At 37.3% G+C, this 26,697-nt stretch overlaps 1 protein-coding gene across 1 annotated transcript in view; it reads right to left on the bottom strand.

Annotated features, from left to right (window-relative positions):
- The window catches only part of ADGRV1 (adhesion G protein-coupled receptor V1), a 273,128-nt gene that overhangs the window by 194,753 nt on the left and 51,678 nt on the right, over positions 1–26,697 (bottom strand). The window contains exons 23-38 of the mRNA XM_071580491.1: positions 25,866–26,042; positions 24,007–24,187; positions 23,205–23,407; positions 22,473–22,602; positions 20,960–21,040; positions 19,531–19,670; positions 18,528–19,137; positions 17,322–17,537; positions 11,901–12,116; positions 9,927–10,171; positions 9,569–9,750; positions 8,094–8,905; positions 6,609–6,818; positions 2,171–2,301; positions 1,798–1,897; positions 586–765 (exon numbers count right to left, since the gene is read on the bottom strand). Coding sequence (XP_071436592.1) covers positions 586–765; positions 1,798–1,897; positions 2,171–2,301; positions 6,609–6,818; positions 8,094–8,905; positions 9,569–9,750; positions 9,927–10,171; positions 11,901–12,116; positions 17,322–17,537; positions 18,528–19,137; positions 19,531–19,670; positions 20,960–21,040; positions 22,473–22,602; positions 23,205–23,407; positions 24,007–24,187; positions 25,866–26,042 — 3,814 coding nt within the window. The remainder of the gene's footprint in view (positions 1–585; positions 766–1,797; positions 1,898–2,170; positions 2,302–6,608; positions 6,819–8,093; positions 8,906–9,568; positions 9,751–9,926; positions 10,172–11,900; positions 12,117–17,321; positions 17,538–18,527; positions 19,138–19,530; positions 19,671–20,959; positions 21,041–22,472; positions 22,603–23,204; positions 23,408–24,006; positions 24,188–25,865; positions 26,043–26,697) is intronic.

The raw sequence follows: 26,697 nt of genomic DNA, 5'->3' as shown, positions 1-26,697 counted from the left end.
AATTGAAGGCTATGGCTCCAGTTTTAACTAAAACCTCATTTTCAATGCTGTACTAAGAGGCCTAGAAGTTCTGACTTCTCTGGGGACACCCCCTTGTTGTGGGGGAGAAGCTTGCGTGCCCTCATGAGGTTGAGAGCTATGCTGGAGGTGGTTTGTGCCTCTGGTAGGATCTCCCATGCCAGACAGGCCTCAGCTGAAGGGTCCACGGTCAGGATGGGCTCGCCAGCCCTCTGGCAACCATCCTAGGAGAAGGACAACTCTAACTCCAAACCCGGGCAGATGGAGGTCGCTTAGCCCTGTAAGGACATCCAGCTACGAGAAGGATACTCTAATCAAACCTACGTCCTGAGGTATTTGCTGTCACCATTCAGGCCCTGGCAGATGAACCTTAGGAGTTAAAGGGTGGGGCCAGTTCCATGCACGCTGTGCCCCACCTAAAAAATCCACTGTGCAGGCTCAAAGAAGTTCTGAGAATATGAACCGTACACAAGGTTCTTCAAAATTTCCAGCCTCCCTTTCACACCTTTCATTTGTCTAATGATTTTGAAAACAAAACTTTATTTCCCTTAGAGCTGCTATACAAACCTAGAGATCCAAATTCTCTGTTAACAAAAAGCTGAACTGTTTTGTTTTCTTCTGGAAGTAAAACTACCCTGGATGGAGAAGCAAAATTTAATACTCCATGTGGTTCATCACTAGCTTCTACCGTCAAAACAGCTTCATATCCTTGACTGTCCAAAACAGCAGCACCTGAAGAAGAAACTCCTGCAAAAGAGTCAACAGACTACAGTTAATACAGTGTTATGCAACTCAAGTTTTCTTTTATACTACTGTTATTATTATTACATCCAAATTACAGTCACTAAGAGTGGAAATGAAATCCAGCAAAACACATTATGTGCTCACTGAAGTTTACGAATGGTGTGGAATGTATATATAATTACATTCTGTAGCAAATAAAGGAACATTCAATCACAAGAATTGTATGCATACGAAGTATAGAGTTACAAAACTGTATTAAGAAAGGAGAAAACATAAAGGGCCAGTGCTAAATAACCATTTTCCCAAACTACTTCTATTATAAAAGATAAAGTTCCTAGGAATTAATTCTAAAAGTTAAAATTATATTCAACTTCTCAGTCATTCCATTAAGAAATTACTAGAAATATTGCCTTGATGAATAATTGTATCAAATGATATTATCCTCAAAGATTACAAGAGTAAACAAATTATTAAGGCAATTTGGCAAGGCACTTAGCAGCAACCCAACCCATGTCACACAAGTTTGGTATCTAGATGTTAATCCCAGTTCAACAAAGGGTATTTCAGAAGGGTTGCAATTTCATGCTTCTCTTGTCATCATATTTTGAAGGTAAAATAAAAATATCCTGACCACCTGGAATTCAGAGACAAATCAGAAAGTGAGCTTGACATGACAAAGTTGTTTTCAAAGATAAAAATATCCACTTATTTCGTGACACCTGTATCCAGAACACATTAGTAGGCTCAAGTTCATCTTCAGTGAAAGGGAAGCACATAAATACTGAATTAAACAGAGTTAATGAAAAATGCAAAGACACTGTGGGCTTTAAATGTAAATGTATATCTATACATATAAAGACAAACTCATATACACAGAAGTATCAAAACTGTTTTGATAAAATGTGAACAAATTTTGCAGTTTTCAACATTTCCAGTATGCTTAGTACTATGCTTCCAAAGTGGATTAATACATAGGAAAACATTATGCTACCAAATGGGAGTGTTATGATATAGCAGGCTGTAGTTCTGCATTACCTTCGGTTTTGATGTCAAATAGAATGATCCGGTATTCTTCCTTTTCTTCAGGAATATGGTCATCCAGCAAGGGAACATACAATGTTGTATTCAATGTCCCCTATTTATTTTATTGATAAATTGATTAGTCACTAGTGTATAGATTACAAGTGATGTCACAATATCATATGTATTTCGAGCAACACTTTTACAAAAATGTAAATATGAAGTAGCAAAAACTATAAACTCCCTGCAGTTTAGAACTCCTAGAGTAAAGGGGAGAGTAAATAATCACATCAAGAAAAAGAAACTACTATAAAAGCACATCCGCTTCCTCAGCTCACTTCAAATTACAGTATTATCCTGTAGCCACTAGACTTGCTTGTGCACTTACCTCAGGGAAAAACAGTATTCCAGAATAGTTTTCAAAATTTTGTTTTACATTATGTCCAACTATCTTCCACTCAACAGTAACATTTCCCAGTCCTGGGGCAGTTCTTACAATATGGAATTCCAGTTCTTCTCCTAGGAATAAACAGTAAGATGCAATATTTCCTGTTTCCTCTCCTACACTTCAACCATTAAAATGAAAAGCCAAAAACAAGTTAAAATACTTTTTTCTGAAACATCTTAATATGTTTAATAGTGAGCTTCACTGTAGTTAAACAATATGTTCACTTCTAACACTGAAGCAGAAACTCATAAACCTAAACTCTTTCATCCTGAGTTTTTCTGGTTTTAGTTCACTCTAGGAAAACACTATCAAAATATAAGAGAACCTGGTTCAGATGAGTAAGTGCCATTAAAATATGCACAAAAAGAAGAGCAGTACCTGTCGGTGAACTACACAACAGAGTGAATGCTGTATACACACAGTTTTCTGGAACAGCAAACTGGAAAGGAAGATACATGATCCTAACATCTCCAGTGTCTTGTGATTTTACATAGTGTATGAAGAAAAATGTTCGTAATTACCTGCAAGTTCCATTTATATGAGTTTTAACTTAAAAATTATATCAGTGTTAGAATTCTAACATCCAGAAAAAAATTAATAATTCAAAATTTTAAAAATAAAGTACTTAAAAGCAAAACATTCAAGTTTCATGATTTTTAATGTATATTGCATAATAATGTATTACAATTTCTGACATAATCAGTAGCAAATGATATTATGCATCTATAAGAAGTAATTACAGTATTTTTTCTGCATGTATAATATTTAATACAGTGGTCACTTAAAAAGAGTAAACACTTTAGAAAACTTTGAAAAATTCACCAAAAATATAGATTTTTTAATAATATTAAATATCTATATACATTTACAGAAATTATATATATTAATTAAAATGAAAAATTTAAATATGGGAAAATAAATTTAACATACTTATATGAAATAGTTTAGCAGGTAACATTAGTAATATTATGCAATATATTCACATTAGAGGACAGATGTTTATTTATAATAAACATGTATTGCATCTGTATTTTTCAAATGCACAGAATGGAAGTTTGCCACTACGTACAGTATTGGCCTTCAAGCACATGAAATCTACAGAACTTTATAATCTTGAGATGCTTGGAAATAATCATAAAGAGATTTTTTTTGTCTGCTTACCAAAGAATGAAGAAAACAAAAAAATTTTTCAAAATTTATTTTACTGATGCAGAAACAAATAACTGATAAGCTTAGTTTCGCCCCAAGCTGACAGAGAACAACTTTCTTAGCATTGATATAAACTACTGGAATTTTTTTGCTGTTGCAGAGTACAATAATTCCATCTTCTGATTTGTGTTAGGTACATACTTAGAAGCTACTCTATTGAGAAACACTGAGATACATCTATGAAAGTGAAAGAGCAGATGTGGTGTTATGTAGATTCCTACTCCATGGTACAGAGAATTGAGCAGCACAGCTATTTTCACTGATTATGTAATTTAGAGAGCACCAAATTAGGATGCTATCTGGTTATGCTGGTATACTATTCTGCAGGGCAGTATTGTATAGCTAAAACTGGCAGGAACAATTTTGATCATTGTCTGGACATATTCTTTTGAGAAAAAAAAAAGGAAATAGAGAGATGCACACATATTGGCTACCAATGACAGAGATATGAACAACTAACTTTAAGAGACCTTAATATAATAAACTGAAATAGAAAATATAAAATTGTGAAGAAGTAATACAAAAATTGTATACATCAATTTTCAAATACATAGAATTAGTATGTTATTCCATTTCATAATTTCAAACTTCAGTTAAGCCTTGGTTCATATGTTATTTTAAGATATTTCTGAGAGAATAAAGGAATTCAAAATTTATTGACATCACAAGGATTCTGCTTCTACATTCAGACATCCAAGGACAGACTGCAGGTTTTCAAGTTCCCCTGAGGTTAATTAGTTGTATCATTTAACACTGCACTGAAATCTCACTGCATCCTATTTGCAAATTTTACACATCCATTGCAAACAAGTAAATATTTGACAGAAAAATAATTACTTTAGCCCCATCACAAAACACACAGACAAGTTATTTCAATACATTACATAACACAATGGATTTTCACTGAATCTGGAACACAATACTTTATGATGCAGAAACCTGCTGCATTACACTGCAGTCCAAACACTAAGAAGAAACCTGAAGTCCAATCCATCACAATTAAAGGCCCTCAGGCAGTCAGTTATTGACCCTTGTTTCTCGGTCAGATTTACCAGAATCTTTGTTATTCTTACCCAGTAAGAAATATTAATACAAGTACTAATCAGGTTCTGAATATTGAAAGTGTTATTGTGCTAATTTCACTATTTAAGTTTTTTAATATTCCACCATTTTAAATATTTCTTTAGATTTCTGCATTTATCACAGAGAAAAGAGGTGGGCACCTCATCCATCCTCTCCCTCTTCCCCATTTCAAGCTACTGCACTGTGTTTTCACCTAACACAGTCAGAGCCACACAACCATTGCATACTCTTTCTATACTAAAATGCTACCCTTGCCCTCAATCAGGTGGTAAAGAATATGCACAACTTGAAAATAATTGTGGTTTGCTTGACAAAAACTGTTCAATAATAGAATAAATCTTAAAGATAACAATATTTGGATTTATGCCTGAAAACTTGCATTCAAATAAAAAAAAGGGATAGTGAAAATGAAATTAAAACACTGAAATCATAAAGGCTTTAGCTCATTCTTTTTTCTTAATCAAAGGGAACTAGTTTGGTTGTTTTTTCTCACTATAATGCAATGCATTATTTTTACAAGCTGAAGGAATTGAAGTCAAGTAATTTTCACACTACAGCAGAGTACTTCAGCTTCAAATAGCCAGCATTTCCTAGCATGCTATGAATAATATTTAGCCAGTGGAAAGTTTCCCAGGTCATCATAACCTTTGGGAATGAGATTTATATTAATTCCTTCTGCTCATCAACCATGGCTCTTAGCCTGCCAGACAGGAGCCAGCTTGGTAAGCAGCTCAGAACCACTAAGGTGGAAGAATAAAGGATGAAAACTGGGCACAAACTAGTACAGAATTAACAGAAATCATATCTAAATAAAAAATGAAATGTTATAGTGTCATGGCTAAAGCAGGTTTTGTATTTTATTCCTTTTCTCCAACATTGTTTTGGAGGAGATGTTTAACAAACAAATAAACAAACACATACATACACACATACTGCTTCACCAGAGCCAGGTGGGGGAGGCTGAGGGAGAGAAGAATTCTCTCCATCTTTGACCATGTTTTTGACCATGGGAGGTGAGGAGACTAGACGTGATCTCTATTTGTTGTTGGTTTCAATCATTCCATTTATATTGCCGTTGTTGCTGCTCCTATAGTTTTTGACAGTAAACGGTTATTTTTTAACTTATACCGCCCATCATTTTCTCTCTCTCTTGGTGAAAGGGGAGGTGATCCTTTTCTTGAAGTCACTACCTGAGCACTTGCCTTACACTAAGACATATGGTATCCTTCCATTTCATGGAAAAAAAAAAAAACAGAACATGTTCTTTTGAGACAGACCTTCTTCTTCCAACAGAAAATACAATGCACACATTCCTGGACAGCAGATTTCTGTTTTGTGAAGCTTCCCTGCCTATCAGTTGGCATGCCAGAAAAAGTGAGACTACAATACGTTTTGATTCCAGCAAAGGCTGATAAAAGCAATCACTCTTAGTACTGCTACTCTCCTCTGCAGAACTGTACCAAACCCTTAGATCAAACATGCAACATGATCTCTCAAAGCACTACTAGACACTAGATACCTAATTATTACTGGTTTTCTCAAAAGTCACAACTGACTGATGACATCAGGATTGCCACACTCCTAAATAAGATACCATAAAAGAGCATAAAGAAAAATTTTGAAACAGCAGGTTATTGAGCCAGAAAGATGGAAGATTTGATTCTAATCTTTCTGTGGGAATAATTCCTAGATGATTTAAAGTTAAATGTAAGTACAGTGATGAATAATATTTGCTTAAGACTACTATTTGGTATGTATGATGGAATTTCTAGAATATGATATAAATGAGTAAGACAAGAAATGCTAAAAGGAGCTTAGAAATACAATACTAACAGAAGCAAGGCACAATCTTCAGAAAAAAAAAGGTAGAAACAGATCATAATATACAAAATGTTTTCTTTCCATAGATTTTATTTGTGCTATTTTTGCAAGAGTTAAAAACCCAATGAAATATGTCAAATCTGTAGTCATTCTCTGCTTGCTGGCATTCTCTGAACAGTGAATCACTGAGTCATTGTCAACAGAAAGGACAGAGAGGAAAGCTCATGTTAAAAAAACACAAGTGTGATCAACAACCAGAACCCACCTTCACGACCAATAACAGACCTTCCAGCTGTCTGGAAGCCAACGATTCCCGCCACATTATCACTTGCCAGGATAATCACTGTGACAGTGTCGAAATTGGGCAGAATTCTACTTCCTCCTTCAGTATGGACCAGGCTGATTATGATGCTTTCATTATCCTCTGGCTCTAGATCATCTAAAATGGTCAATGTGACCATCTTTTTTGTTTCACCTACAAGGAAAAGAACATATACATACTTATGTGTTTGCAAAAAAATTCACCTTTTAAAAAGATACAATCATGTCTTCTAGTAGTAAATATTAAATTAATATTAGAAAGGACGCAAGGAGTATGTATTTACTTGTCCAGAAGTTATTGAATGTCAGTACCAAGACTTATACTAATGAAAAATTATATTAGGCAATGTAATTAAAACTTATTAAATCTATTATGTATAAATTAACAATGTAGGTGTAATTTCTGAATGTCTAGAATTCTTTATCTGCTTTGTAAGTTTTCTGGTGTTCATATTCAAATTAGATAAGGGGAATGTAATTCTTGTAAGAAAAACTTCCATGTAAATAAGTTGTCTGATGAACCGCATACAGAGATATGTACATTCAATTTGATTACATTTACTGGACCAACGAATACATTAAAGTGGGCTCTCACTTAGTTAGATGCCTGTGTTCTGGAATGTCAAAGACTGATAATGTAAACAGCAAACACAATCAATTACGTATTTGATGTATGTATAATCATACATACGTATGATTCCATCTCATACACATAATCCATTATAATTGGCAACACGATCCTATTGCTCAGGGCATATGCATATCCTATTCCCTATGAGAATAACCATTTACAAGTTACATGCATTTTTTGCTACATTGTCCTTCAAAGTATTTTAAAAAGATTTACTAAACCTACAAACACTAATGTAATTACATGTCAGTTTCAGAATTACTTCCAGCAACCCCTCATTTGAGGTCAGATGATTTAGCAAGGTAAATGCACACCAGAATCTTTACTACATTCACATAAATTGTTTTCAAGATTATTGTTCAATCATCTCAGACTTTGAAAATGTGAAGTGTATCAGTCATGTTGGATGGTGCTTAATGCCTGCCACAGACTTGTTAATCCTCTTTGCAATATCCTGTTATGTCATGTTATGAAATCAATATAACTTCAGAATCTAAAAAGATGTATCATTAAAAATTAGGGCTGTACTGACTGAAGATTGCAAAAAGACCACTTAGACCTGATTGTCATTTTCATTATCCTTGATATAATAACTAATTTCTGCAACATTATTCTTTGTTTATTCAATAAAAATTTAATCTTTATAATACATACCACAATATATCCTTAAAAATACTTAGATATTTATACTTTTCATTTTTTTCTTTTTTTTTCTTTTGTTTTTAGTGTGTGTTGTTAGGTTCTTTCTGGTTTTCTTCAGTTTTATACAACAGAAGCTAGAGCAAAACCTTGCCTCACCTTCAGCAAACACCAGAATCTCACCAACGCCCACAAAATCCAAGTTTGGTGTAGCAGTTCCACCAACAACACGCCATTCCACTGTCACCTGTCCCAGGCTGCCTTCTGTCCTATGTATCATTAGCTGCACTTTGGTCTGAGGGCGTTCTTCTACTTCAATACACAGACCTTCCTGAGTTGCATTGGGACTCACACTGAAGATCTTAAACACTCCAAAGGCATCCCCATTCATCATTATGATAACTGTGGAAGTATTTGGCTGTCCTATAGATGGTTGATTTTTTAAGCTGGCTGAGATGTTCATTAGTTCAACTTTCAAAAGGGATATAGTGAATTTTTCATCCAGCTCTGGCAGGCTGTCAGGGAGTATGGTAACTGTGAGATTTGCGAACTCTTCCCCCTCCTGCATGATGGCCCACTGTCTTGTGATAGATTCATAATCACTACCAGCAATGGCCTGTGTGCTAAACAGAGTGGATGCACAGCTGATGTTTTTCTTGTAGGTCCATAATCCTGATGTGTTAGTTAATGGGCTGATCTCTGTTGTGAGCCAAAGGCAGAGAGGAATCTCAGAGGCACTGGAAAATGTAAAGGCTGAACACGCTTGTTCTTTTAGGCACTGAGTTGCACAGGCATACAGTGGGTCACTTGCTGCTGACACATTCACTCTGGTCCTGGATGGCTGGTCAGGAATTCCTTGTAGAGGAGACTCATAATAGGCCAGGATATCTTCACCTTGCTCAATGGCAAGAGCTACAACATCAGTCTCAGAAGTGCTGTAAAATATTTGCAGCTGACCAAACTTTCCACCCCTACAAAACATTAAAATAAAAACATCATGTTAGCTGGTGAAACATGTCTAATGTTCTATATATTGCTGGGTGAAAAATAAAAGTGAATAAAAACAACTGATCCTTTCTGAATTGCCAAAAACTTACAAACAACTAATTAAAGCCTATTAATAGAGGGCATGTTTGCAAACATTTGTTTCTAGGAATTAACAGTCCTCTTAGGACTGACAAGGAACAAAAAACCTGTGCTGTCCAACATTGCCATTGTTCCTCCTAGGTGTCCTCAGGATATATCAAACTCACAAAATGTGTTCTACTTTTCTTGCTGTATTCCACCACACAACAGTTGATGCATTTTGTCCTCCAATCTACATCACAGGAACAGGCTATTTTGTGACTTTAAATGGTCTGACGATTGAACAGTCAGAATGAACTTCAAGTATACTGTGTACACTGGGTTTACATTACAAATCTGTATTACATGTAAGTATATTATGTAGATTTTGAATAATCAAGACATCTAGTTCAAAATCGATTTATATGAAATAAAATTTAATTGAGCTGGCAGATCAAGCAATTGATGCAAATACTGATACAAGAGAATGACATTTGAAATAGCAAAAAAAAAAACTAAAAAAAGGAAGAAAAAATAAGAGATACGAAAAGAGCAAACATTATACAAACCTTCGCATGACTGTTATATTTGCAAGCATATTTCTTTCTAATGGCTCCTGAATTCGGTATGAGGGTTGATGAAAGAAAACTGTGCCATAAGGATTATCATTGGCAGGTATCACAATATTTGCTGTGCCATCCAAGCCGATAGCACCACCATTGGAGGCATGAGTTAATTCTACAAGGACAACCTGGAAAAGAAAAAAAAATTCAGCTAAACAGCTTTTGCTATTTCTAAAAATAATCACAAGCAAAGAAAGAACTGAACTTCTTGTAGACAAAACATTCCTTGTTTTGATTTGCACACATTTTTTAAACAAGTTAAAACTCTTAATACTATTCAAGAAAGATGCAAATCTTTACTTACTTCTTCTACTTCCGGAACATCATCAGCCAGGATTTCCAACAGCAACATCTGAATGGCTTCCCCAGGGGCAAAAGTAGTATTACCCTCGGCGACCTGCAAGTCATCGTCAGCAGGATGCCCATTAATGGTAGCAGCCCAATGAACAGTGACATTACCCAGTGTCCCAGCATTGCGGATTATTGGCAGATTTATGGTTACTGATCCAAACTCAGGCTCCGTCACAGTGAAGTGGGTATTCTGAAAGACTGAAGTACACCACAGAGAAACGTAAGTGCATTAAGAATGAAACAGATAAATTTATTAAAAGTAAAGTATATAGCTTTGTTCCACTTGATTGTATTTACTTGTGCAGGTGAATCATCTTTAAGCAGGTTTAAACTTTATAGAAAACTCTCAATATTCGTATTTTCATCTGCAGAGAAAACTAGCATGAAAACTAAGCCCTCATCCAAAAAGTATATCCCAACACAACCATTGCATGAGTTTATCCATGAAACGTTCTTTGCTCTTAGAATAAAATTTCATTTTTCCCATCAAGGAAACTCCTTATCAGCTTTCATATCATTTATTGAAGAAATGTATCAAAAACAATCTAACATGGAAGAAGTTAAGTAGAAGTCTCAGAACCACAGAAAGGGTCAGGTTGGATGAGACCACAATGGGTCACCTGGTCGAACCTCCCTGCTCAAGCGGGGTCATCCAAGAGCACATGGCACAGCACTATGTCCAGATAGTTCTTGGATGTCTACAGTGTGGGAGACTCCACAGTCTCTCTGGACAACTTGCTCCAGTGTGTGGTCACTGTACAGTAAAGTCCTTCCTCATGTTCAGGTGGAACTTTCTGTGCATTTGTTTCTACCCACGGGCTCTTGTCCTGTTGCTTGGCACCACCAAGAAAAGCCTGGTCCATCCTCTGACACCTTCCCTTCAGAAACTTATTGATGAGTTCGCTCTCAGTTGTCTTTTCTCCACAGGCCCAACTCTCAGCCCTTCCTCAGAAGAGAGATGCTTCAGCCCCTTAATCATCTTTATAGCCCTCCACTGGATCCCCTCCAGGAGCTTCGTTTCTCTCTTGTACTGAGGAGCCCAGAACTGGACACAGCACTCCAAATGTGGCCTCACTAGGGCTGAGTAGAAGGGCAGGATCACCTCCCTTGATTTGATGGCAACGCTATTGCTAATGCATGCAAAATCTTCTTTGTATTAAATTTTAAGTTTTTAAGAATTAAGTTAGCTCTCCACCTGGAATTATTAATTTTCCTTATGTTTTCTTTCTTTCCTCTACCACATTCTACTAAAATAAGAACTAAGTAGAGTGTGCAGTGAGAGAAGAGTAAGCTAAAGGAAAAAGCAAGGAAAATACAAAAAAACAAACAACAAGCAAAAAGACAGATTTCTAAAATAATGAATAAATTTTTTAAATCATCAAAATCCTTCTCAAAACATCTGCAATGAAACTTAATTTGGGAAGTCTACATGTTTTGTTTTATTAGTAATAGGCAGAACAAAAATGAAAGCACTTGATAGAAAATAAGAGAATGTAATCTAATTTCTCTTTACATTTTTCGATTTCCCCAGATTTTTAAATCTGTTTAAGCTGATTATTTAGTAAACAAAGGTATCAAAGTATTTAAGCAACAGATACTAGCATACAGATTTTGGTTTAAACCTATCAGAGAAATGTAGCACTTTGAATGCATAAAATACAAGAAAAGTAAACTAAAATCCATCTATCTCCATTAGAAGATTACAAAATCTTGCTATATCAACTGACAAAAGCAATACAATTTTTGTCATATTAAAGCACCACTACTTCTTAATTGCATGTTTTTAATTCAGTTTATATTATCTTTTACTTTACTGTTTTCATCCAGACTTCCCCTTCTGAATTTTTATTCAGTTGCCCATTAACAGTTCAGCCACAAACGCACAATAAAAATGTTAACAGAAGAAATTAAATAAGCACTCTTTTACCAAAGGATCCAAATGGGTCATCAGAAGCCTCAATAGTTATGATCGCTCTTGTCAAAGATCCAAGCAAGGCTCCCCCTGTTGTTTGATTCAGCAGCTGAACATAAAATGACTCCTCAACTTCAGGATTGATATCATTAATTATATAAATTGGCACAGCTTTACTTGTTTCCCCTTCTAATAAGACAACATCTGATGAGGCAACACTGTAGTCCTCACCTAGATGCGTAGATGAAAAAAAACAAAACAGTAAAAACTACGTAATATCAATGCATTATGGTTCAGTGTATTGAAAATCACCATCTTCTCTTTTTGCTTATACATTCTTTTCTGGTTTTGGGGTTTTTCCTTTATTTTCAGACCCAGACAACACAAGCCTTTTTTTTCTTTTTCTTTTTTTCTAATTTCCATTTTGCATTGCCTTAGCTATCTGGATGGCACAAAATAAAACTCAGTTTCACCAAAACAGAGATTGCACTGTTAGACGAAGTATTTACAAAAGGTCCACTATTGTTTCTTGTTGACAAAATCACACTACCAAGAAAATTCTGTCTTAGTTGGTAATTCCTCTCTGGCTTTCCAAGAGATAAAAGTGAACAAACGTACGTTTCAATAAAGGGCAAATTTTGTGTGTCGACCTCACTTTAGGTGAATTTGTCTCTAAGACTGTCTGCATGAAAGACTTTGATACACTAGATCACAGCTCTGCTTCAGAAACTAATTGAAAGCATTCTCTGACACAAATCTAGCTACACAATTCATAACTATCTGTTAAGAGAAAAATGTAAATGTGAGTTCTCAGAGCATGTTATCACCCATCTATTCAACTTTGGACATAGCTGAAACACAGTGCACTTCACTTACAACTGTCTAAGTAGTTTTTACTCTGCAGACTTCCTAAGTTTTCTCCTTATGTACCTCCTCCACAGCTAGGACCAACTGGAGAACTTTACCTTCCATTTTTAGAAGTTCAAGTCTCCTTGGGTTCTGATTGATTTTTTCCTATTTGTTTTACAGCTGAGTGCCTAGTTCTCACTTCCTCCCCAGTAAGCTCCCCTAAACAATGCATAAGGACTTTAAATATGTGCACAGAACTAAATAGTAGCTACACATACTACTACAATATTTTTTTTAAGTAGTGGTGGACTCATCATCATGGCTAGGCTTCGCGAACGAAGATTTGAGAAGGGCACTACCCACGCTTGCTGCAAGCGTGCTGCTGGCTAAAAAGGCTGATACGGGATAGGCAGGTCTGGTCACAAAAGGCACAGCGGAATGTCTCCCTAGGTGACATTGGCAAGGAATGATTCTTTCTGCATTGTCTTTTCTCCTCAAGACTGAATCTCTGTGCATTCTCAAAGGAAGCAGCAGCGTCATGAATGGTGTGTCTCCATGAATCCCGATTGGAGGCCAGAGTGGACCATTGATGGCAGTCAATATGGCCAAGGCTGAGGTATTGTTTCAGGGAGTCCTTGTATCTCTTCTTCGGGGCTCCTCTCTTGCGGCAGTCGGTGGCGAGTTCACCATAGAGCACAATCTTCGGAAGGCGGTGATCCTCCATCCTGGAGACGTGCCCTGCCCAGCACAGCTGCATTCTCATCAGCATGGCCTCGATACTGCTGACCCCTGCCTGTTCAAGAATGGACACATTGGTCATGTAATCAGACCAGCAGATGTTTAGGATTGAATGGAGGCAGCGCTGATGGAAGCGTTCGAGAAGCCGCAGGTGGTGGCGGTAGATGACCCATGATTCAGACCCATATAAAAGAGTAGACAGAACTCAGGCTCTGTAGACACTAATCTTTGTACTTTTCTTCAGGTGTTTTTGGACCAGACTCTTTTATGGAGTTTTCCGAAGGCTTTGTATGCCTTTGCTAGTCTGTTGTCTACCTCTCTGTCGATCCTACCATCTGAGGAAATGATACTTCCCAGACAGGTGAACTGCTGGACTGACTTAAGCTCTGAATTGCCTATGGTGATGTGAGGATGATGGAAGACTTCTGGAGGAGCAGGTTGGTAGAGAACTTCCGTCTTCTTCAGGCTGACTTCCAGCCCAAAAAGCTCAGCAGCCTCTGCAAAGCAGGATGTTAAGCGCTGCAGAGCTGCTTCTGTGTGAGCAACGAGGGCGGCATCATCAGCAAAAAGCAGCTCACGGACAAGGTGATTCAGGGTCTTGGTGTGGGCCTTCAGTCGCCTTAGGTTGAAGAGGCTTCCATCGGTAAGATATCGGATGTAGATGCCGTTTTCTTCATCGAGGTCTGCTGTGGCTCTTTGGAGCATCATGCTGAAGAAGATTATGAATAGAGTTGGTGCCAGAATGCAACCTTGTTTCACACCATTGGTTATTGGAAAGGGCTCAGAGAGTGCATCGCCATATCTGACTTGTCCACGCTGATCCTCATGTAGCAGGATGATCATTTTGAGGAACGTGGGGGGACATCCTAAACGTTCCAAGGTCTGCCACAGGCCTTTTCTGCTCACAGTGTCGAAAGCTTTGGTGAGGTCAACAATTGTTACATAGAGACCTTTGTTCTGTTCCCTACACTTCTCTTGCAGTTGTCTGAGAACAAACACCATGTCTGTGGTGCTCCCATTGGCTCTGAACCCACACTGGCTTTCAGGTAGAAGATCTTCTGCAATAGTGGGTACTAATCTGTTCAGAAGTATTCTTGCAAGGATTTTACCAGCAATGGAGAGCAAAGTAATACCTCAGTAATTTGAGCAGTCTGATTTTTCTCCTTTCTTCTTGTACAGGGTGATGATGACTGCACCACAGAGATCTGGTGGTAGTTCCCCTTGTTCCCAGCAACGCACAACAAGCTTGTGGAATTTGGCATGGAGTGCTTAACCTCCATGCTTCCAGATTTTAGGTGGAATTCCATCAACTCCAGCTGCCTTGCCAGTTTTCACCTGTTGTATGGCCTTGAGTATCTCTCCCATAGTAGGGGCTGCATTCAATTCATGTTTCACTGGTTGATGTGTAATGTGCTGAATTGCTGAGCCTTGGACTACATGGTTGGAACTGAAGAGAGTCTGAAAGTGCTCAGACCATCGGTTCAGGACGGAGGTTTTATCTGTTAGATGCATTTGACCATCTGCACTGAGTAGGGGGCTTTGAACCTGGTGTGTGGGTCCATACACTGCTTTCAGGGCCTCATAGAATCCTCTTTGGTCACCCAAATCTGCGCATAGTTGTGTCTTTTCTGCTAGGTCGAGCCACCATTTGTTCTGGATGTCTCGAAGTTTCTGTTGGAGCTTGCTGCATGCAAGACGAAAGGTGGCTTTTTTTATATGGCAAGATGGCTGAGCAAGGTGTACTTGGTGAGCAGTTCTCTTCTTCTTCAACAATTCCTGGATCTCTTGATTGTTCTCATCAAACCAGTCTTTGTTTTTCTTGGAGGACAACCCTAGGGACTCTTCAGAGGATTGCAGGATGCAACTTTTAATATGTTGCCAAAGTGCTTCAGGAGAGGGATCTATGGGATTATCTTTAAGTCCAGTTTGAAGGTTTACCGGGAAGCTGTCTCTCACGGTGGCTGTTTGAAGATTGCTGACTTGGAGCTTCCTCCTTGGAATGCTGCCTCTCTTAGGTTTGGGCTTGAAGTGGAGGTTACGTTTGCAACGCACAAGGCGATGGTCTGTTTGACATTCTGCACTCGGCATCACTCGAGTATGACGGACATCACTGACATTTCTCTGTTGTACTAAGATATAGTCAATGAGGTGCCAGTGCTTGGATCGAGGATGCATCCAGGTTGTCTTCAGGCTGTCTTTCTGTTGAAAGATAGTGTTGGTGATGGTGAGCTGCTGTTCTGCACAAAACTCTAGCAGGAGGCGTCCGTTGTCGTTGCGGTTTCCAACACCATGCTTGCCCAGGACTCCTTTCCAGGCTTCAGAATTCTTACCTACTCTGGCATTGAAGTCACCAAGGATTATGATCTTATCATCTGCAGAAACATTTTGGGTGAGGCAGTGCAGGTCGGTGTAGAATTTGTCTTTTTCCGCTGGGTCAGCTTGGAGAGTTGGGGCATATATGCTAAAAAGAACAACATGTTGCTTGTTGTGTAGAGGGAGGCGTAAGGACATAATGCGATGGGAATGACCTGTCGGCATATTTTCAAGTTTGGAGGCAATAGAGTTTTTAATCATGAAGCCAACTCCTGAAAGGTGTGTTTCGGTTTTGGGTTTGCCTGACCAGTAGAGTGTGTAGCCAGCACCATGTTCTTTAAGGCTGCCTTCCTCATGAAGACGAACTTCACTGAGAGCAGCAATGTCAATGTTGAGCCGTGACAGTTCATGGGCAATTAGAGCAGAATGACGCTCAGGACGTCCACTATCCACAGTATCAAGCATGGTTCTGATGTTCCAACATGCGAGTGTTAGTTTGAGCACACCTTTGCAGGCAGGTGTATGCCTTTGAAATCTCTTTGTTTTTGTTTGACCGTATGGAAGATGCCGGTTGGCCGCGGTTATCCAACCGGGTGTGGAGATGAGCTTTGTTTAGGCCACCTTTGCTAGGCCCCTCTCTGTGTGGAGCAAGCAGTGCTGTCCCTAGAAAAGGCTGCTCGGTCATTCAGGATGCTGCCGCAAGAGACTGTCATCTCTGGGGTCAAGTCTCTAATGACCCATATCCTGAACCGCCTGCATGCAGGGTTGGGTCTGCGGCTTCCAGCTGCTTCCTATCACCTGCCGTTTTCGACCCTCACCTGTCACTACAAGGCTTTGCAATGTGGGTGAACCCTTCAAGACTGCGCAATGGATTTTTTAGGTGAGGCACAGCGTGTGCAGAACTGGCCCCACCCTTTACTCCTAAGGTTCATCTGCCATGGCCTAGCGAGCTTGGACAGTGACAGTGAATACCTCAGGACGTAGGTTTGGTTAGAGTATCCTTCTCTTAGATGGATGGCCTTACAGGGCTAAGTGAGCTCCATCTGCCCGGGTTTGGGGTTGGAGTTGTCCTTCTCCTAGGATGGTTGCCAGATGGCTAGCGAGCCCATTCTGCCCGTGGACACACTTTGTCTGAAACTTCAGCTGAGACCTGTCTGGCATGGGAGACCCTACCGGCGGTACAAACCACCTCCAGCATAGTTCTCAACCACATGAGGGCACGCAAGCTTCTTCCCCGCGACAAGGCGATGTCCCTGGAGAAGAGTGGGGGACTACTGGATAAATACACATGCCAATTCCTTCCCTCATTTCTCTTTCAGTGTCTGCAGTGATGGTGCCTCTCAGACCTTTCTAAAAACCAATGCACAAACTTTCCAACAGGATTTGGATTCATACTTGCTAACCAGAGTCAGTCAGTCTTACAACGTTATTTTCTATACTTGTTACAGAATAAAGCATCCAATATACACTTGTTTCGTTTGACTGTTCTTTCAGCTTTAACACAGACTACATACTTCTACTATTCTGCTTTCTTACCAGCTGTTGCAGTTATTGGCATAGCTTTAAATTTCACAGAAACATCTGAAAATATTCCCCCAGTTCTGGTCACGTTAATGATTGGTCCAACATAATTTTCAGCAACTCGCACAGCTGAAGCTGAAAGCTGAAGTGTTCCAAAAGCATCATCATTGGCATTGATAATTACGTGAGCTATTCTCTCACCCACTGATCCAAGTCGAGGAGAATTTATAACTGAAATATAAAGAAAACCTAGTGAGAGGATGCCTGATATGCTTCCTAACCATGGCGGTAGAGTTCATAGAAATACATGTGTCTTTAGTGAATTGTTGTCATCACTATTCAATAAAATTATCTTTTCTAGAATTAGTCAACGTATAACTACAAACCAAATCAACATGTTTCCAGTGTTTGAATTACATTCTGGCAAAAAAATTCCATTTTTAATAACATTATTCTACCATGCTCTGGAGCATACTAGCCCTATTTTCTTTGAAAGATGAGGAACTGTGAATTTACTTCTTTATTTATTTGTCCATAAGGCCAAGACTAAGCTCAGTACAGTTCAGAAGAATTTAATTTTTACTCTTGTTATGATGAAGTGTAAGTAAGATTTCAACTCCAAGTAGAATTATAATTGAAGTTTCCCTTAACATCAAGATTAATCTAGGGGCAAGGACAGCAATGAAACATGTCAAGAAGCTTTAAAACATGAAGAAGACTGTAACTTACCTGCATTTACCTCAATTTTTAACCTGAATCTGTAATTTATCTGAATTCATCTCAATGAGAGATGAAGCAAAAATTGTCTACACCAAGAAAACAGTACATGTTTTGTAATTCTACACCATGGGTTTTTTTTGTAAGACTTTTTTGTTTCAAAAAGAAAAACTTGTTTAGTAACTTCCTAATACTGAACTTTTCATAAACAACGCTAGATGTGCAAGTATTAGAGCACAAAAAAATACTGTAAGATATTTGGCCTGAAAGACTTTGGATAAGACAATTCAAAAGGGATAAAGATATGCTCATCCATTTCTAAGAAAATACTGTGCCAAAGGAAACAAATGACAACAGGGAACAAATCAGGGAATTCTGAGATTCTTAACTGTACAGAGTTTGGCAGAAGCAATGAGTCCCTCATTTAACTTGCTGCATTTTATTCTGTTAAATATAAATACTAACCCTTAAATATAAATTGCAGGTTTTACGTGAGACACTTACTTGGCCGATCCTGCACTTTCTTGACCAAAACAATACTGATTAGCTCCACAAAAACAGATTCTGACCTCTCAGGATCATCATCATCCAAAATAGGCAAGGATATTGTGGCCTCGCTTTCATTGGTTGCGAAGACTGCATAACCCGTAATGGGTACATAGTCTTTTCCCTCTATTGCTCTGACAACATCAGGTGGAAGAAAAGGTGACTCTTCATCATCCCCAATAGTTCTGTATGTCACCATCACTGTACCGAGGAGGCCACGGGACCTTATTATTGTCAGAGAGATATTTTTTGTGTCTTCCTCAACTTTTATTGGTCTGTTTTGCTCAGAAAAGGTGACGATTCCATATGGATCATCATTAGCTAAAATAGTTAATGTTGCATTGGTATAATTTCCAAGATGACCACTGGAGACATTGATAAGCAAAACTGAAAACACCTTATCCAATTCAGGAACTTCATCAGGAGAAACCTGAACTGTAATATTTGCTCTCACTTGGCCAACATCAAACGTTACGTTCCCATCTGTAGAGATCAGGTCTCCAGTAAGATCACAGACTATGATCCAATGCAGCACCACCTGAGACAAAGCCCCATGAGTTCGTACAACCTAAGAGAAAAATATAAAGATCTGCATGATTTAATTCTGTGAGAAAGAAAAATATAAATGTGTGAAATACAATTAAGCAAAGACAATATAAGTTAAAGATAAACTGTGTTTTAAAAGCATGCAGTTTTTATTGTCTCAGCTCTGCTATATTTATCATCAACAATGTTATTTTATGATAGTAGTACCTCATTTGTAAACAAGGAGAAGCATTTTAAATCTGTAGATATTGTTATTTTAGCTTCAAGCTGAAGCAAATTCCTCATGAACTGGAAAAACTTGTACATGACAAAGTTGTTACAAATCACACAGTCTTATGACACAAACATCACAGAACACCAGTAACAACAGACAGAAGAGTACTGCACAGTAATATGGGACTCAAAGCTCTCTAACCTGCAGCACAACATTGCCTTCTCCATCTTCGGGCTCAGTTCCGTTCACCGAGAGTGACTCAGCACTGAACTCAAACACACCATGAGCATCATCAGAAGCCTCTATAGTCACAAGGATATGGGATGCAATTCCCAGGCTAGCTGTTAAAGTGCAAGTTCCAAAAAGGGTTACTATCTTCTAGTATATTTTGTTACATGAAGGAAAACAGCTAAAGAAATATGTTACAAAATTACAAAATAGATCATGAGTGGAGTACTCATGCTTGTTTGTCTTTGTTTTTTGGTGGTTTTTTCCAAATTCATGGTAACTATTTGGAAAAGGAACTGACTTTCAGTAATGCACTCCTAAAAGTCCTTCAACGGATCTATGCAACAAACTATTATTATTTTAAGAGAGGAACAGAAATAAAATTACAAGTTTAATGAATGAAAATGGAGTAGAATTTAGGAGAGTGGGGAGTTACATGGTCAACCTCAGTGTAAGCAGAAAGACAAGATGAATGCAGGTCTCATGCTAACATAAGCAGGAATGAGAAATGAAAACAACCAAGTCAGGTAAATCCTTCAACTACAAATGTTGTCTTGGGTGAGATAACTTCCTGCTCAGAGAGTAAGGGAAAAAAAGCATAACACACACACACACACACACACACACACACACACACACACACAGCCAAACAAATAAGAAGATCAAAAAAATGGTTAAACCACAGACTTACCCTCAAAGTCAAACTAAAATACATTACATTTACAATTGAAAATTAGGCTGAATTTGCATAATGGGTGCTCATATAACATTTTCAGCTCTGTAGGGTTTTAATTGAAGTACTATATGAGTCAAGTGTTACCACAAATTTATGTTATTTCTTCACCTAGCATCTTTTAATTTTTTTAATATTAAATGATTTTTGTTTTCCATGACATGACATAAATAGAAACTTGAGGAAATGAAAGAGGAAAAACAAAAAAAAAAACAAATGAACCATTTTTTTTAAAAATGTAACACAACTTATTTTTCTGTAGGAGTACTTTTGTCATGCAGGGTTCAAAGTAACACAAAGAATCTATCAGGGCATACAATCAAATTTTAAAAAAATGCTGTTGCTTTTTACTCCCCAAATAATTTGACAATTTTCAAAAAGTTAATTTTGCAAACTGTACCTCTGGAGTAACTACATGGTGTTTTACAACAATATGGGTTGGATGCTATGGAACCTGTTGCTCTCTGCTTTACACTAAACACTTACTGCTAGTAAAATTACACTTAGATTAAAATGAAAATGAATGTTTTTGACAAAATTTTGTGGTAAATCTAAATTAATCAGCTCTAACTGCAAGTAAAAAAGACTATGACAAGTTGTAACAGCATAGTAATTTATGACAGATATTAAAATTATAAATAAAAAACAGGATTAATTGAAAATGCTTACCATGTTGAGGGACAGTTGAAAGGAAGAAATCCATGTTTCCATCACCACTACCACTTCCATCATTTCTAAATAGCTCAGCAACTTTTAAGATGACAGACATACAGATATATACACATATATACATACATAAATAAAGAGAAAATAGAAAGCAATTTAAACATTTCTGGACAATACAAAAAGAGAGGGAAGTGTTCTAGGAACACATCAGTTTTGAACAAGAAAGTATATAGAATTTCTGATAAAAGCCAGAAAAAGTATTGACTATGCCACTTCTTATTTAATTTGTAACATCAGAAACGGCAGTGGAAAGTCAGAAGGAAAAACACATACAACTCTCTTTTCGCTATATTTTTTTCTTTCCTTCTGTGCCCTCTCTTTCTTACTCCAAACAAGGTCTGCAATGGAGAAATCAGAAAGGGATAGGGGGCAGTGGAAGCAGTGGCTAACCTCTCTTGAACTCTCTTATTCTAGTACTTTATCACAAACCAAAACTGTGTGAGAAAGCTGAAAAAATCAGAAGCTTAACTAATGGAGCCTTTGCTCTAAGTTTTGTGCTTCCAGTGGTGCTGGCAAAACCAAAGAGGTTTTATTACCATAGAGTATCTGTCTAGTAAATTATAAAAGTTAGCTGTAAGTTTTCTGACAAAAGAAAAAAAAAATCAAAGAAAAGTTTATTTACCAAAACCAAAATAGCCCACAAGCACAAAAGGTCTGAAGTTTTTATCAAAAGAATCCCTACATAGCACCACTGCACCCCAGAAATTCAAGTCAGCATGATCTAACTTTCCAGAAGGCATCACAGTTGCATTCCTGAATTGTTTAGAAAAATAACGTCAGTTAAAAAGTCACTTTATGGCTGTCAGTGTTTCAAATCACTTCTTTTTTTCCAATCAGCTTTCTAAACTACCTTAAAAATCTTTTGCAATGTTAAGGTATAAGTAATTTTACGTGGCAGGAGCACTGATGCTTGCCAACCTTTGTGGAAGTAACACCTCACAGCAGTTTTTACACTGAGTGTTTTTCTTATTCTCCCACAGAGCTACCAGCTACCCCTTCAACTCAGCTGAACTTCCCAGGCATTCCAAACCCCACAACTTTCTAATGCTATAATCCAGTTGAATCAGTTATGAGTCAGCTTATTGCAACTCCTCCAATTTCACTCAAGTGGTAGATAAAAACTCTTTAACCTTAAATATTGACAAATTTAAAAATAAAGTATTTTTATATTAATTCTCAATACCAACCATGAAATGATGTCATTTGAAAAGCAGCAATTGGCTTTGAATGACTTAGTACATAATAGCAATACATTCTATTTGAGATCTAGTGGTTTACAGCAATGATTAACAAACTATCTAAAGAACTATTCTTTCTTAAAAAAACTTACAGCTCTCTGGGAAATGTGGGAGTGTTTGTCTTTAGAAGAAACATGGAAATAGTACACAAGGTTAGATTTTAATGGATGAGTAGAGATCATGGAAATACAACCAATGGATTGACATATGTGCCTTACCTCCTCCCTCTGGGTTCAACAGCTCCACTTTAAAAGTTTTTTCTAGTTCAGGAATAGAATTATCAGTGATGTTAACAGTAATGTACTTGTATCTTTCTCCTGGCTGAAATTCCAGCGTGCCCAAACCAGCCTGCAATATGAAAGTTCTTCACATTTTTGTTCAAGCTTAATATTTTCATCCAAATGAAAAAAGAACCTTGATTCTTCTTGTCTTTGTCAAAACATCTACTTTTCTTCACTTTAGTTTTTTAAATATCTGCTGAATCTTTTTTATAAGAAAAAAGCAATCTAAATTCACCAGCTGATGAGCATCTGCATTCATCTACATTTTTCTGCAGCAACAGCAGTTAGACAAGCAAACACAGACACAGACAGGTTGAACATGTACAAATATATTCTTCATCTGTACATGTACCTGTATGTTCATATTAAGTTTGAATAGCAAATATCCATTCATGCTGCATTGACAACTCTTTTAAGAAAATCAAAATAAAAATCAAAACCAGAGGCTTTTCCTAGGAAATACAACATGCTATACAGAAACAAGGCAAAAGGCACATAGTAATTTATATTCTTAAAGTGAGTACTACACATTATCAGAACACCACATAAATCAGTCTTTCTGCGAAAAGAATCAGATCTGAGCTAAAATACTCAAACTGAAGACTATCTCCAGGACAAATAGCTCTAAATGAATTCTGAAATAATTACATACCTCAGCAATGGCCATACCTGATAATCTTTAGGACTGGAAGCTGTAAGTGGCACTGTCCTGTATTCCACAAGAATTGTTCCAAGAAGGCCTTGGGCACGAACTACCAACAATCTGATCCGTCCAGCTTCTTCTTTAACAGTAACATGGGGCACAGCAGAGGCCGGCCGAATCATTTCATCATGAGGCTGAGGAGGTGGCTCCAGGGAGAACTGTAGTAGACCTGGTAGACAAAAAGTACTATTTACATGGCTTTTCATACCAAATCTAAATTATGATAATAAATTGAAACAAAAATATGTGTAATGTTTATACTTAATGCTTATGAAATGAAAAAATAATTAGTGATATGCCCTTAGGACTCAGTCATGCTATTTCCAGGGATGTGCTACCTCCCATTTCCTCTCTCACTGATATCCATTTCAGTCTTAAAAAAACACACCACAAAAATTAATTCAGCTCTTCCCAAAAGACCCCAAATATGTCATAGTATTGGGTACTTGTTGTTATATTAAGCATGCTGAAATATCTCTCTCCATTAGATATTCTCATTTCAGAAAAACTTGCATAAGATCAACTATATGCAATCTTGTTTTGCTTGCAAAAGGGGATCATCACATCTTTGGTCTGGGCAGTTTTGAAAGACTTTTTTATAGTATTCTCAAGAATAAGTAACTCAGCCTTCACTCTTTATGAATTAATCTCAAAAGCAGAATACCTGGCATGGCTTCCTCAACTAGCTAGGCTAGGCAAACTATTACCTCTTGAGCTAGAACTATATATAAACCTGCAACAAGACTGTATCATCTTTGACATTGTTACCATATGGGTGGTCACTGGCTTTAATGCTGATGTCAGTAGTTTCCTTTTCTGGATCTATACTTGATCCACTGGTAGGAGTTGAACCTAACTTTCCATCTCCAGACACTGCTGAGACTAATGTCACACGGAAATATTCATTTAGCTCCGGAATGTCATCGTCAATAACATGCAAATTTAAGACCTAGAGAAGGATCAAATCATGGAGAAATCAAACTGTGCAAATCACTCACAAATTTTAAGACTCTGCTTAACTTATCAAATTCTTAGTCCACCAGCTGTTATCAACTGTGAGTTCACAAACTACAGACAACACTTGTGCCTTACATGTAATTTAAACTAGCTTCTAGGATAATATTTGAAATTTAGAATACTCATTCTAGAAACATCTTTACCAAGCTGTGAGAAATGGAAGGTGCACTGCCTTAAGTGCTTCTGATTACATAAACACATAACCAAGCAAAAATTATTCATTTATATACCTTAAAATAAGTATAGATGAATTAAATATATTGAAAATTAAATATCGGACAGATTTTAAAGTCTTTACGACTTTGTGCTTCAAAATAGCCAGTATGAGGATTAATCCAACTTAGAGAGCAAGTGAAGTATGCTTTTTACATCACCTCACATACAGCTCATACATTCAAGTAACATAACCTGCTCTGCACAGGCTAATATATTCACCTCAGGCAATTCCAACTTTCAATATATTGTGATAAGATTTGAAAAATATATGGAAGAAAAGGTTTAAGCAGCAGATCATGTTTAGAGCTATGGGAACGAGTAGCTTACAGACATCAATGGAAAGTCTCTTAGGATATCTCACCTGATGAGCAACTGCTCCCAACCCATTTCTTAGGGCCATGCCCATCAGCTCCTCTGTATGCAGACAATAAATTGGACCACATAACAGTGGAGTAAAAGGGTACACCAGCCCTCTTTGCCACTACAGAGCATAAGGCAGGCCTCAGCTATTCTGCCAGACTGGAAAAGGATGGGAAATTTTACTTTAAGTGACTGTATGCAAGGCAGCAATATGTCTCAATAGAGAATTAAAGCTGAATAAACAGTGCCATGAGCATATTATTTTCCAGTATCACAAGTTTTTGCCAAGCTGTACTCAGTCACATTGTTTAACTGGAACAAGATCCACAGTTCTAGTGGAGCCACTGGGACCCTTTCAAATGGTGTCAGTGAGTTTCAGTCAGCTCATACTGGCCTCTGCAGAATGATATAAGTGAAACTAAAGACATTTTCTACTAACAATCCACTCTTTCTACTTTACTAATAGAAAACACATATTAACTTTCTACAGTGATCCTATACCTCTTCTTCAAATAAATATGAAATTCCTGTGCTGTGGATCAGGGTTGAATTCACAGAAACAGATTATTCAAAAGAGATAGAAATGTGGCAAGCAGCAAATAGTTGCAAGACACTTGATTACAGCAGCAAACATTACCTCTATTTACATGTCTATTATATTGATATGATGATAAAACTGAGCTCCAAAACTCACATCAAAATTTGATCATATTCCAGTTTCAAAAGTTACTGGATCCTTCATTTCAGCCCAGGACTACCTACAGTTCAAGTCTATGCATATACATATAGGTAAACATATCTTCCATATTATTTGCATTTAAGTATATCTGCATACTGAGCTGCACACAAATCTATAGGCATGTATGCTATCACTCTTTAGATGTCAAGGATGAAAAAAACCCCTGCAAAATATAATAAAAGCCATGTGAAGGAAAGACTCTGTAGTACAAAAACCAGTCAAGCATCCTTAGAAGGTGTTTTCCAGCAGGTTTGCAAAGGACAGGATGAATAGTTAATAGAGAGGTAGGGTTTACCTCTGATCTCTGCCAAGGCAGGAATGTGATAGTGCCGCTGCTGTTAGAAAAATCGCTAATAGAGTAATTAATGCCAGTGGAATCAACCTGTGAGATAATGTAATTTATATACACATAGTCCAGGGCTCCCCTTGTACGTTCTATGACACAGGATATGGTGGAACCCTCATCAGCAGTCTGGAAGAAGACAAGAAATTGAAGAATTCATTATGGTAAAAGTAAATCAAAGCAATAAATGTAAAACATGGAATTCTTTAATGCAAGCAAAATGTTCAGCAATTTTTTTGTTGCTGTCATGTTACTTTCAGCACTTTTGGAGTCATAGGAAGCTGAAACAGAACTTGGTGGCCAGAACAATCTTAATGGAACTTGCAACAGCTTTCAACACATCCCTGAGGTAGTTCAATAAAAGTACCCTGTTGTTTCTTTCAAAGACAATCTCTTCCACAAACTACATCTCAAAGACAGAATCAACATGTTGAAAATGTATATGTCAAAAGCAGCTGAAATTATTTTTATATTAATGTCAATTATTTCAATTTTTATTAGCAATAATTTAAAGAATTCCCTCTTTCCCCAATTAAAAGTACACAAAAACCAAAACAAATACAATAAAAAAACCCTATACTATCATAATTAAGGAAAAACTTTGAAAAACTTCTTGTGCTACAGTCCTCTTTACAATTCTTCTTCAAGGAGAACATGTCTTCAGTGGCAACAATTTCACATATTTGAAACAAAGCAGGTACTGATACTGACTGTGCAATGTAGAAAATTATGATCATCAAACTAAAGTAGCAATTTTATTTCAAAGTTTCCAGAAAGGCTAAAG

This window comes from Pithys albifrons, chromosome Z, assembly GCF_047495875.1.
Source record: "Pithys albifrons albifrons isolate INPA30051 chromosome Z, PitAlb_v1, whole genome shotgun sequence".
Classification (NCBI taxonomy): Eukaryota; Metazoa; Chordata; class Aves; order Passeriformes; family Thamnophilidae; genus Pithys; species Pithys albifrons.
This window is presented reverse-complemented; position numbering and strand designations above follow the sequence as displayed.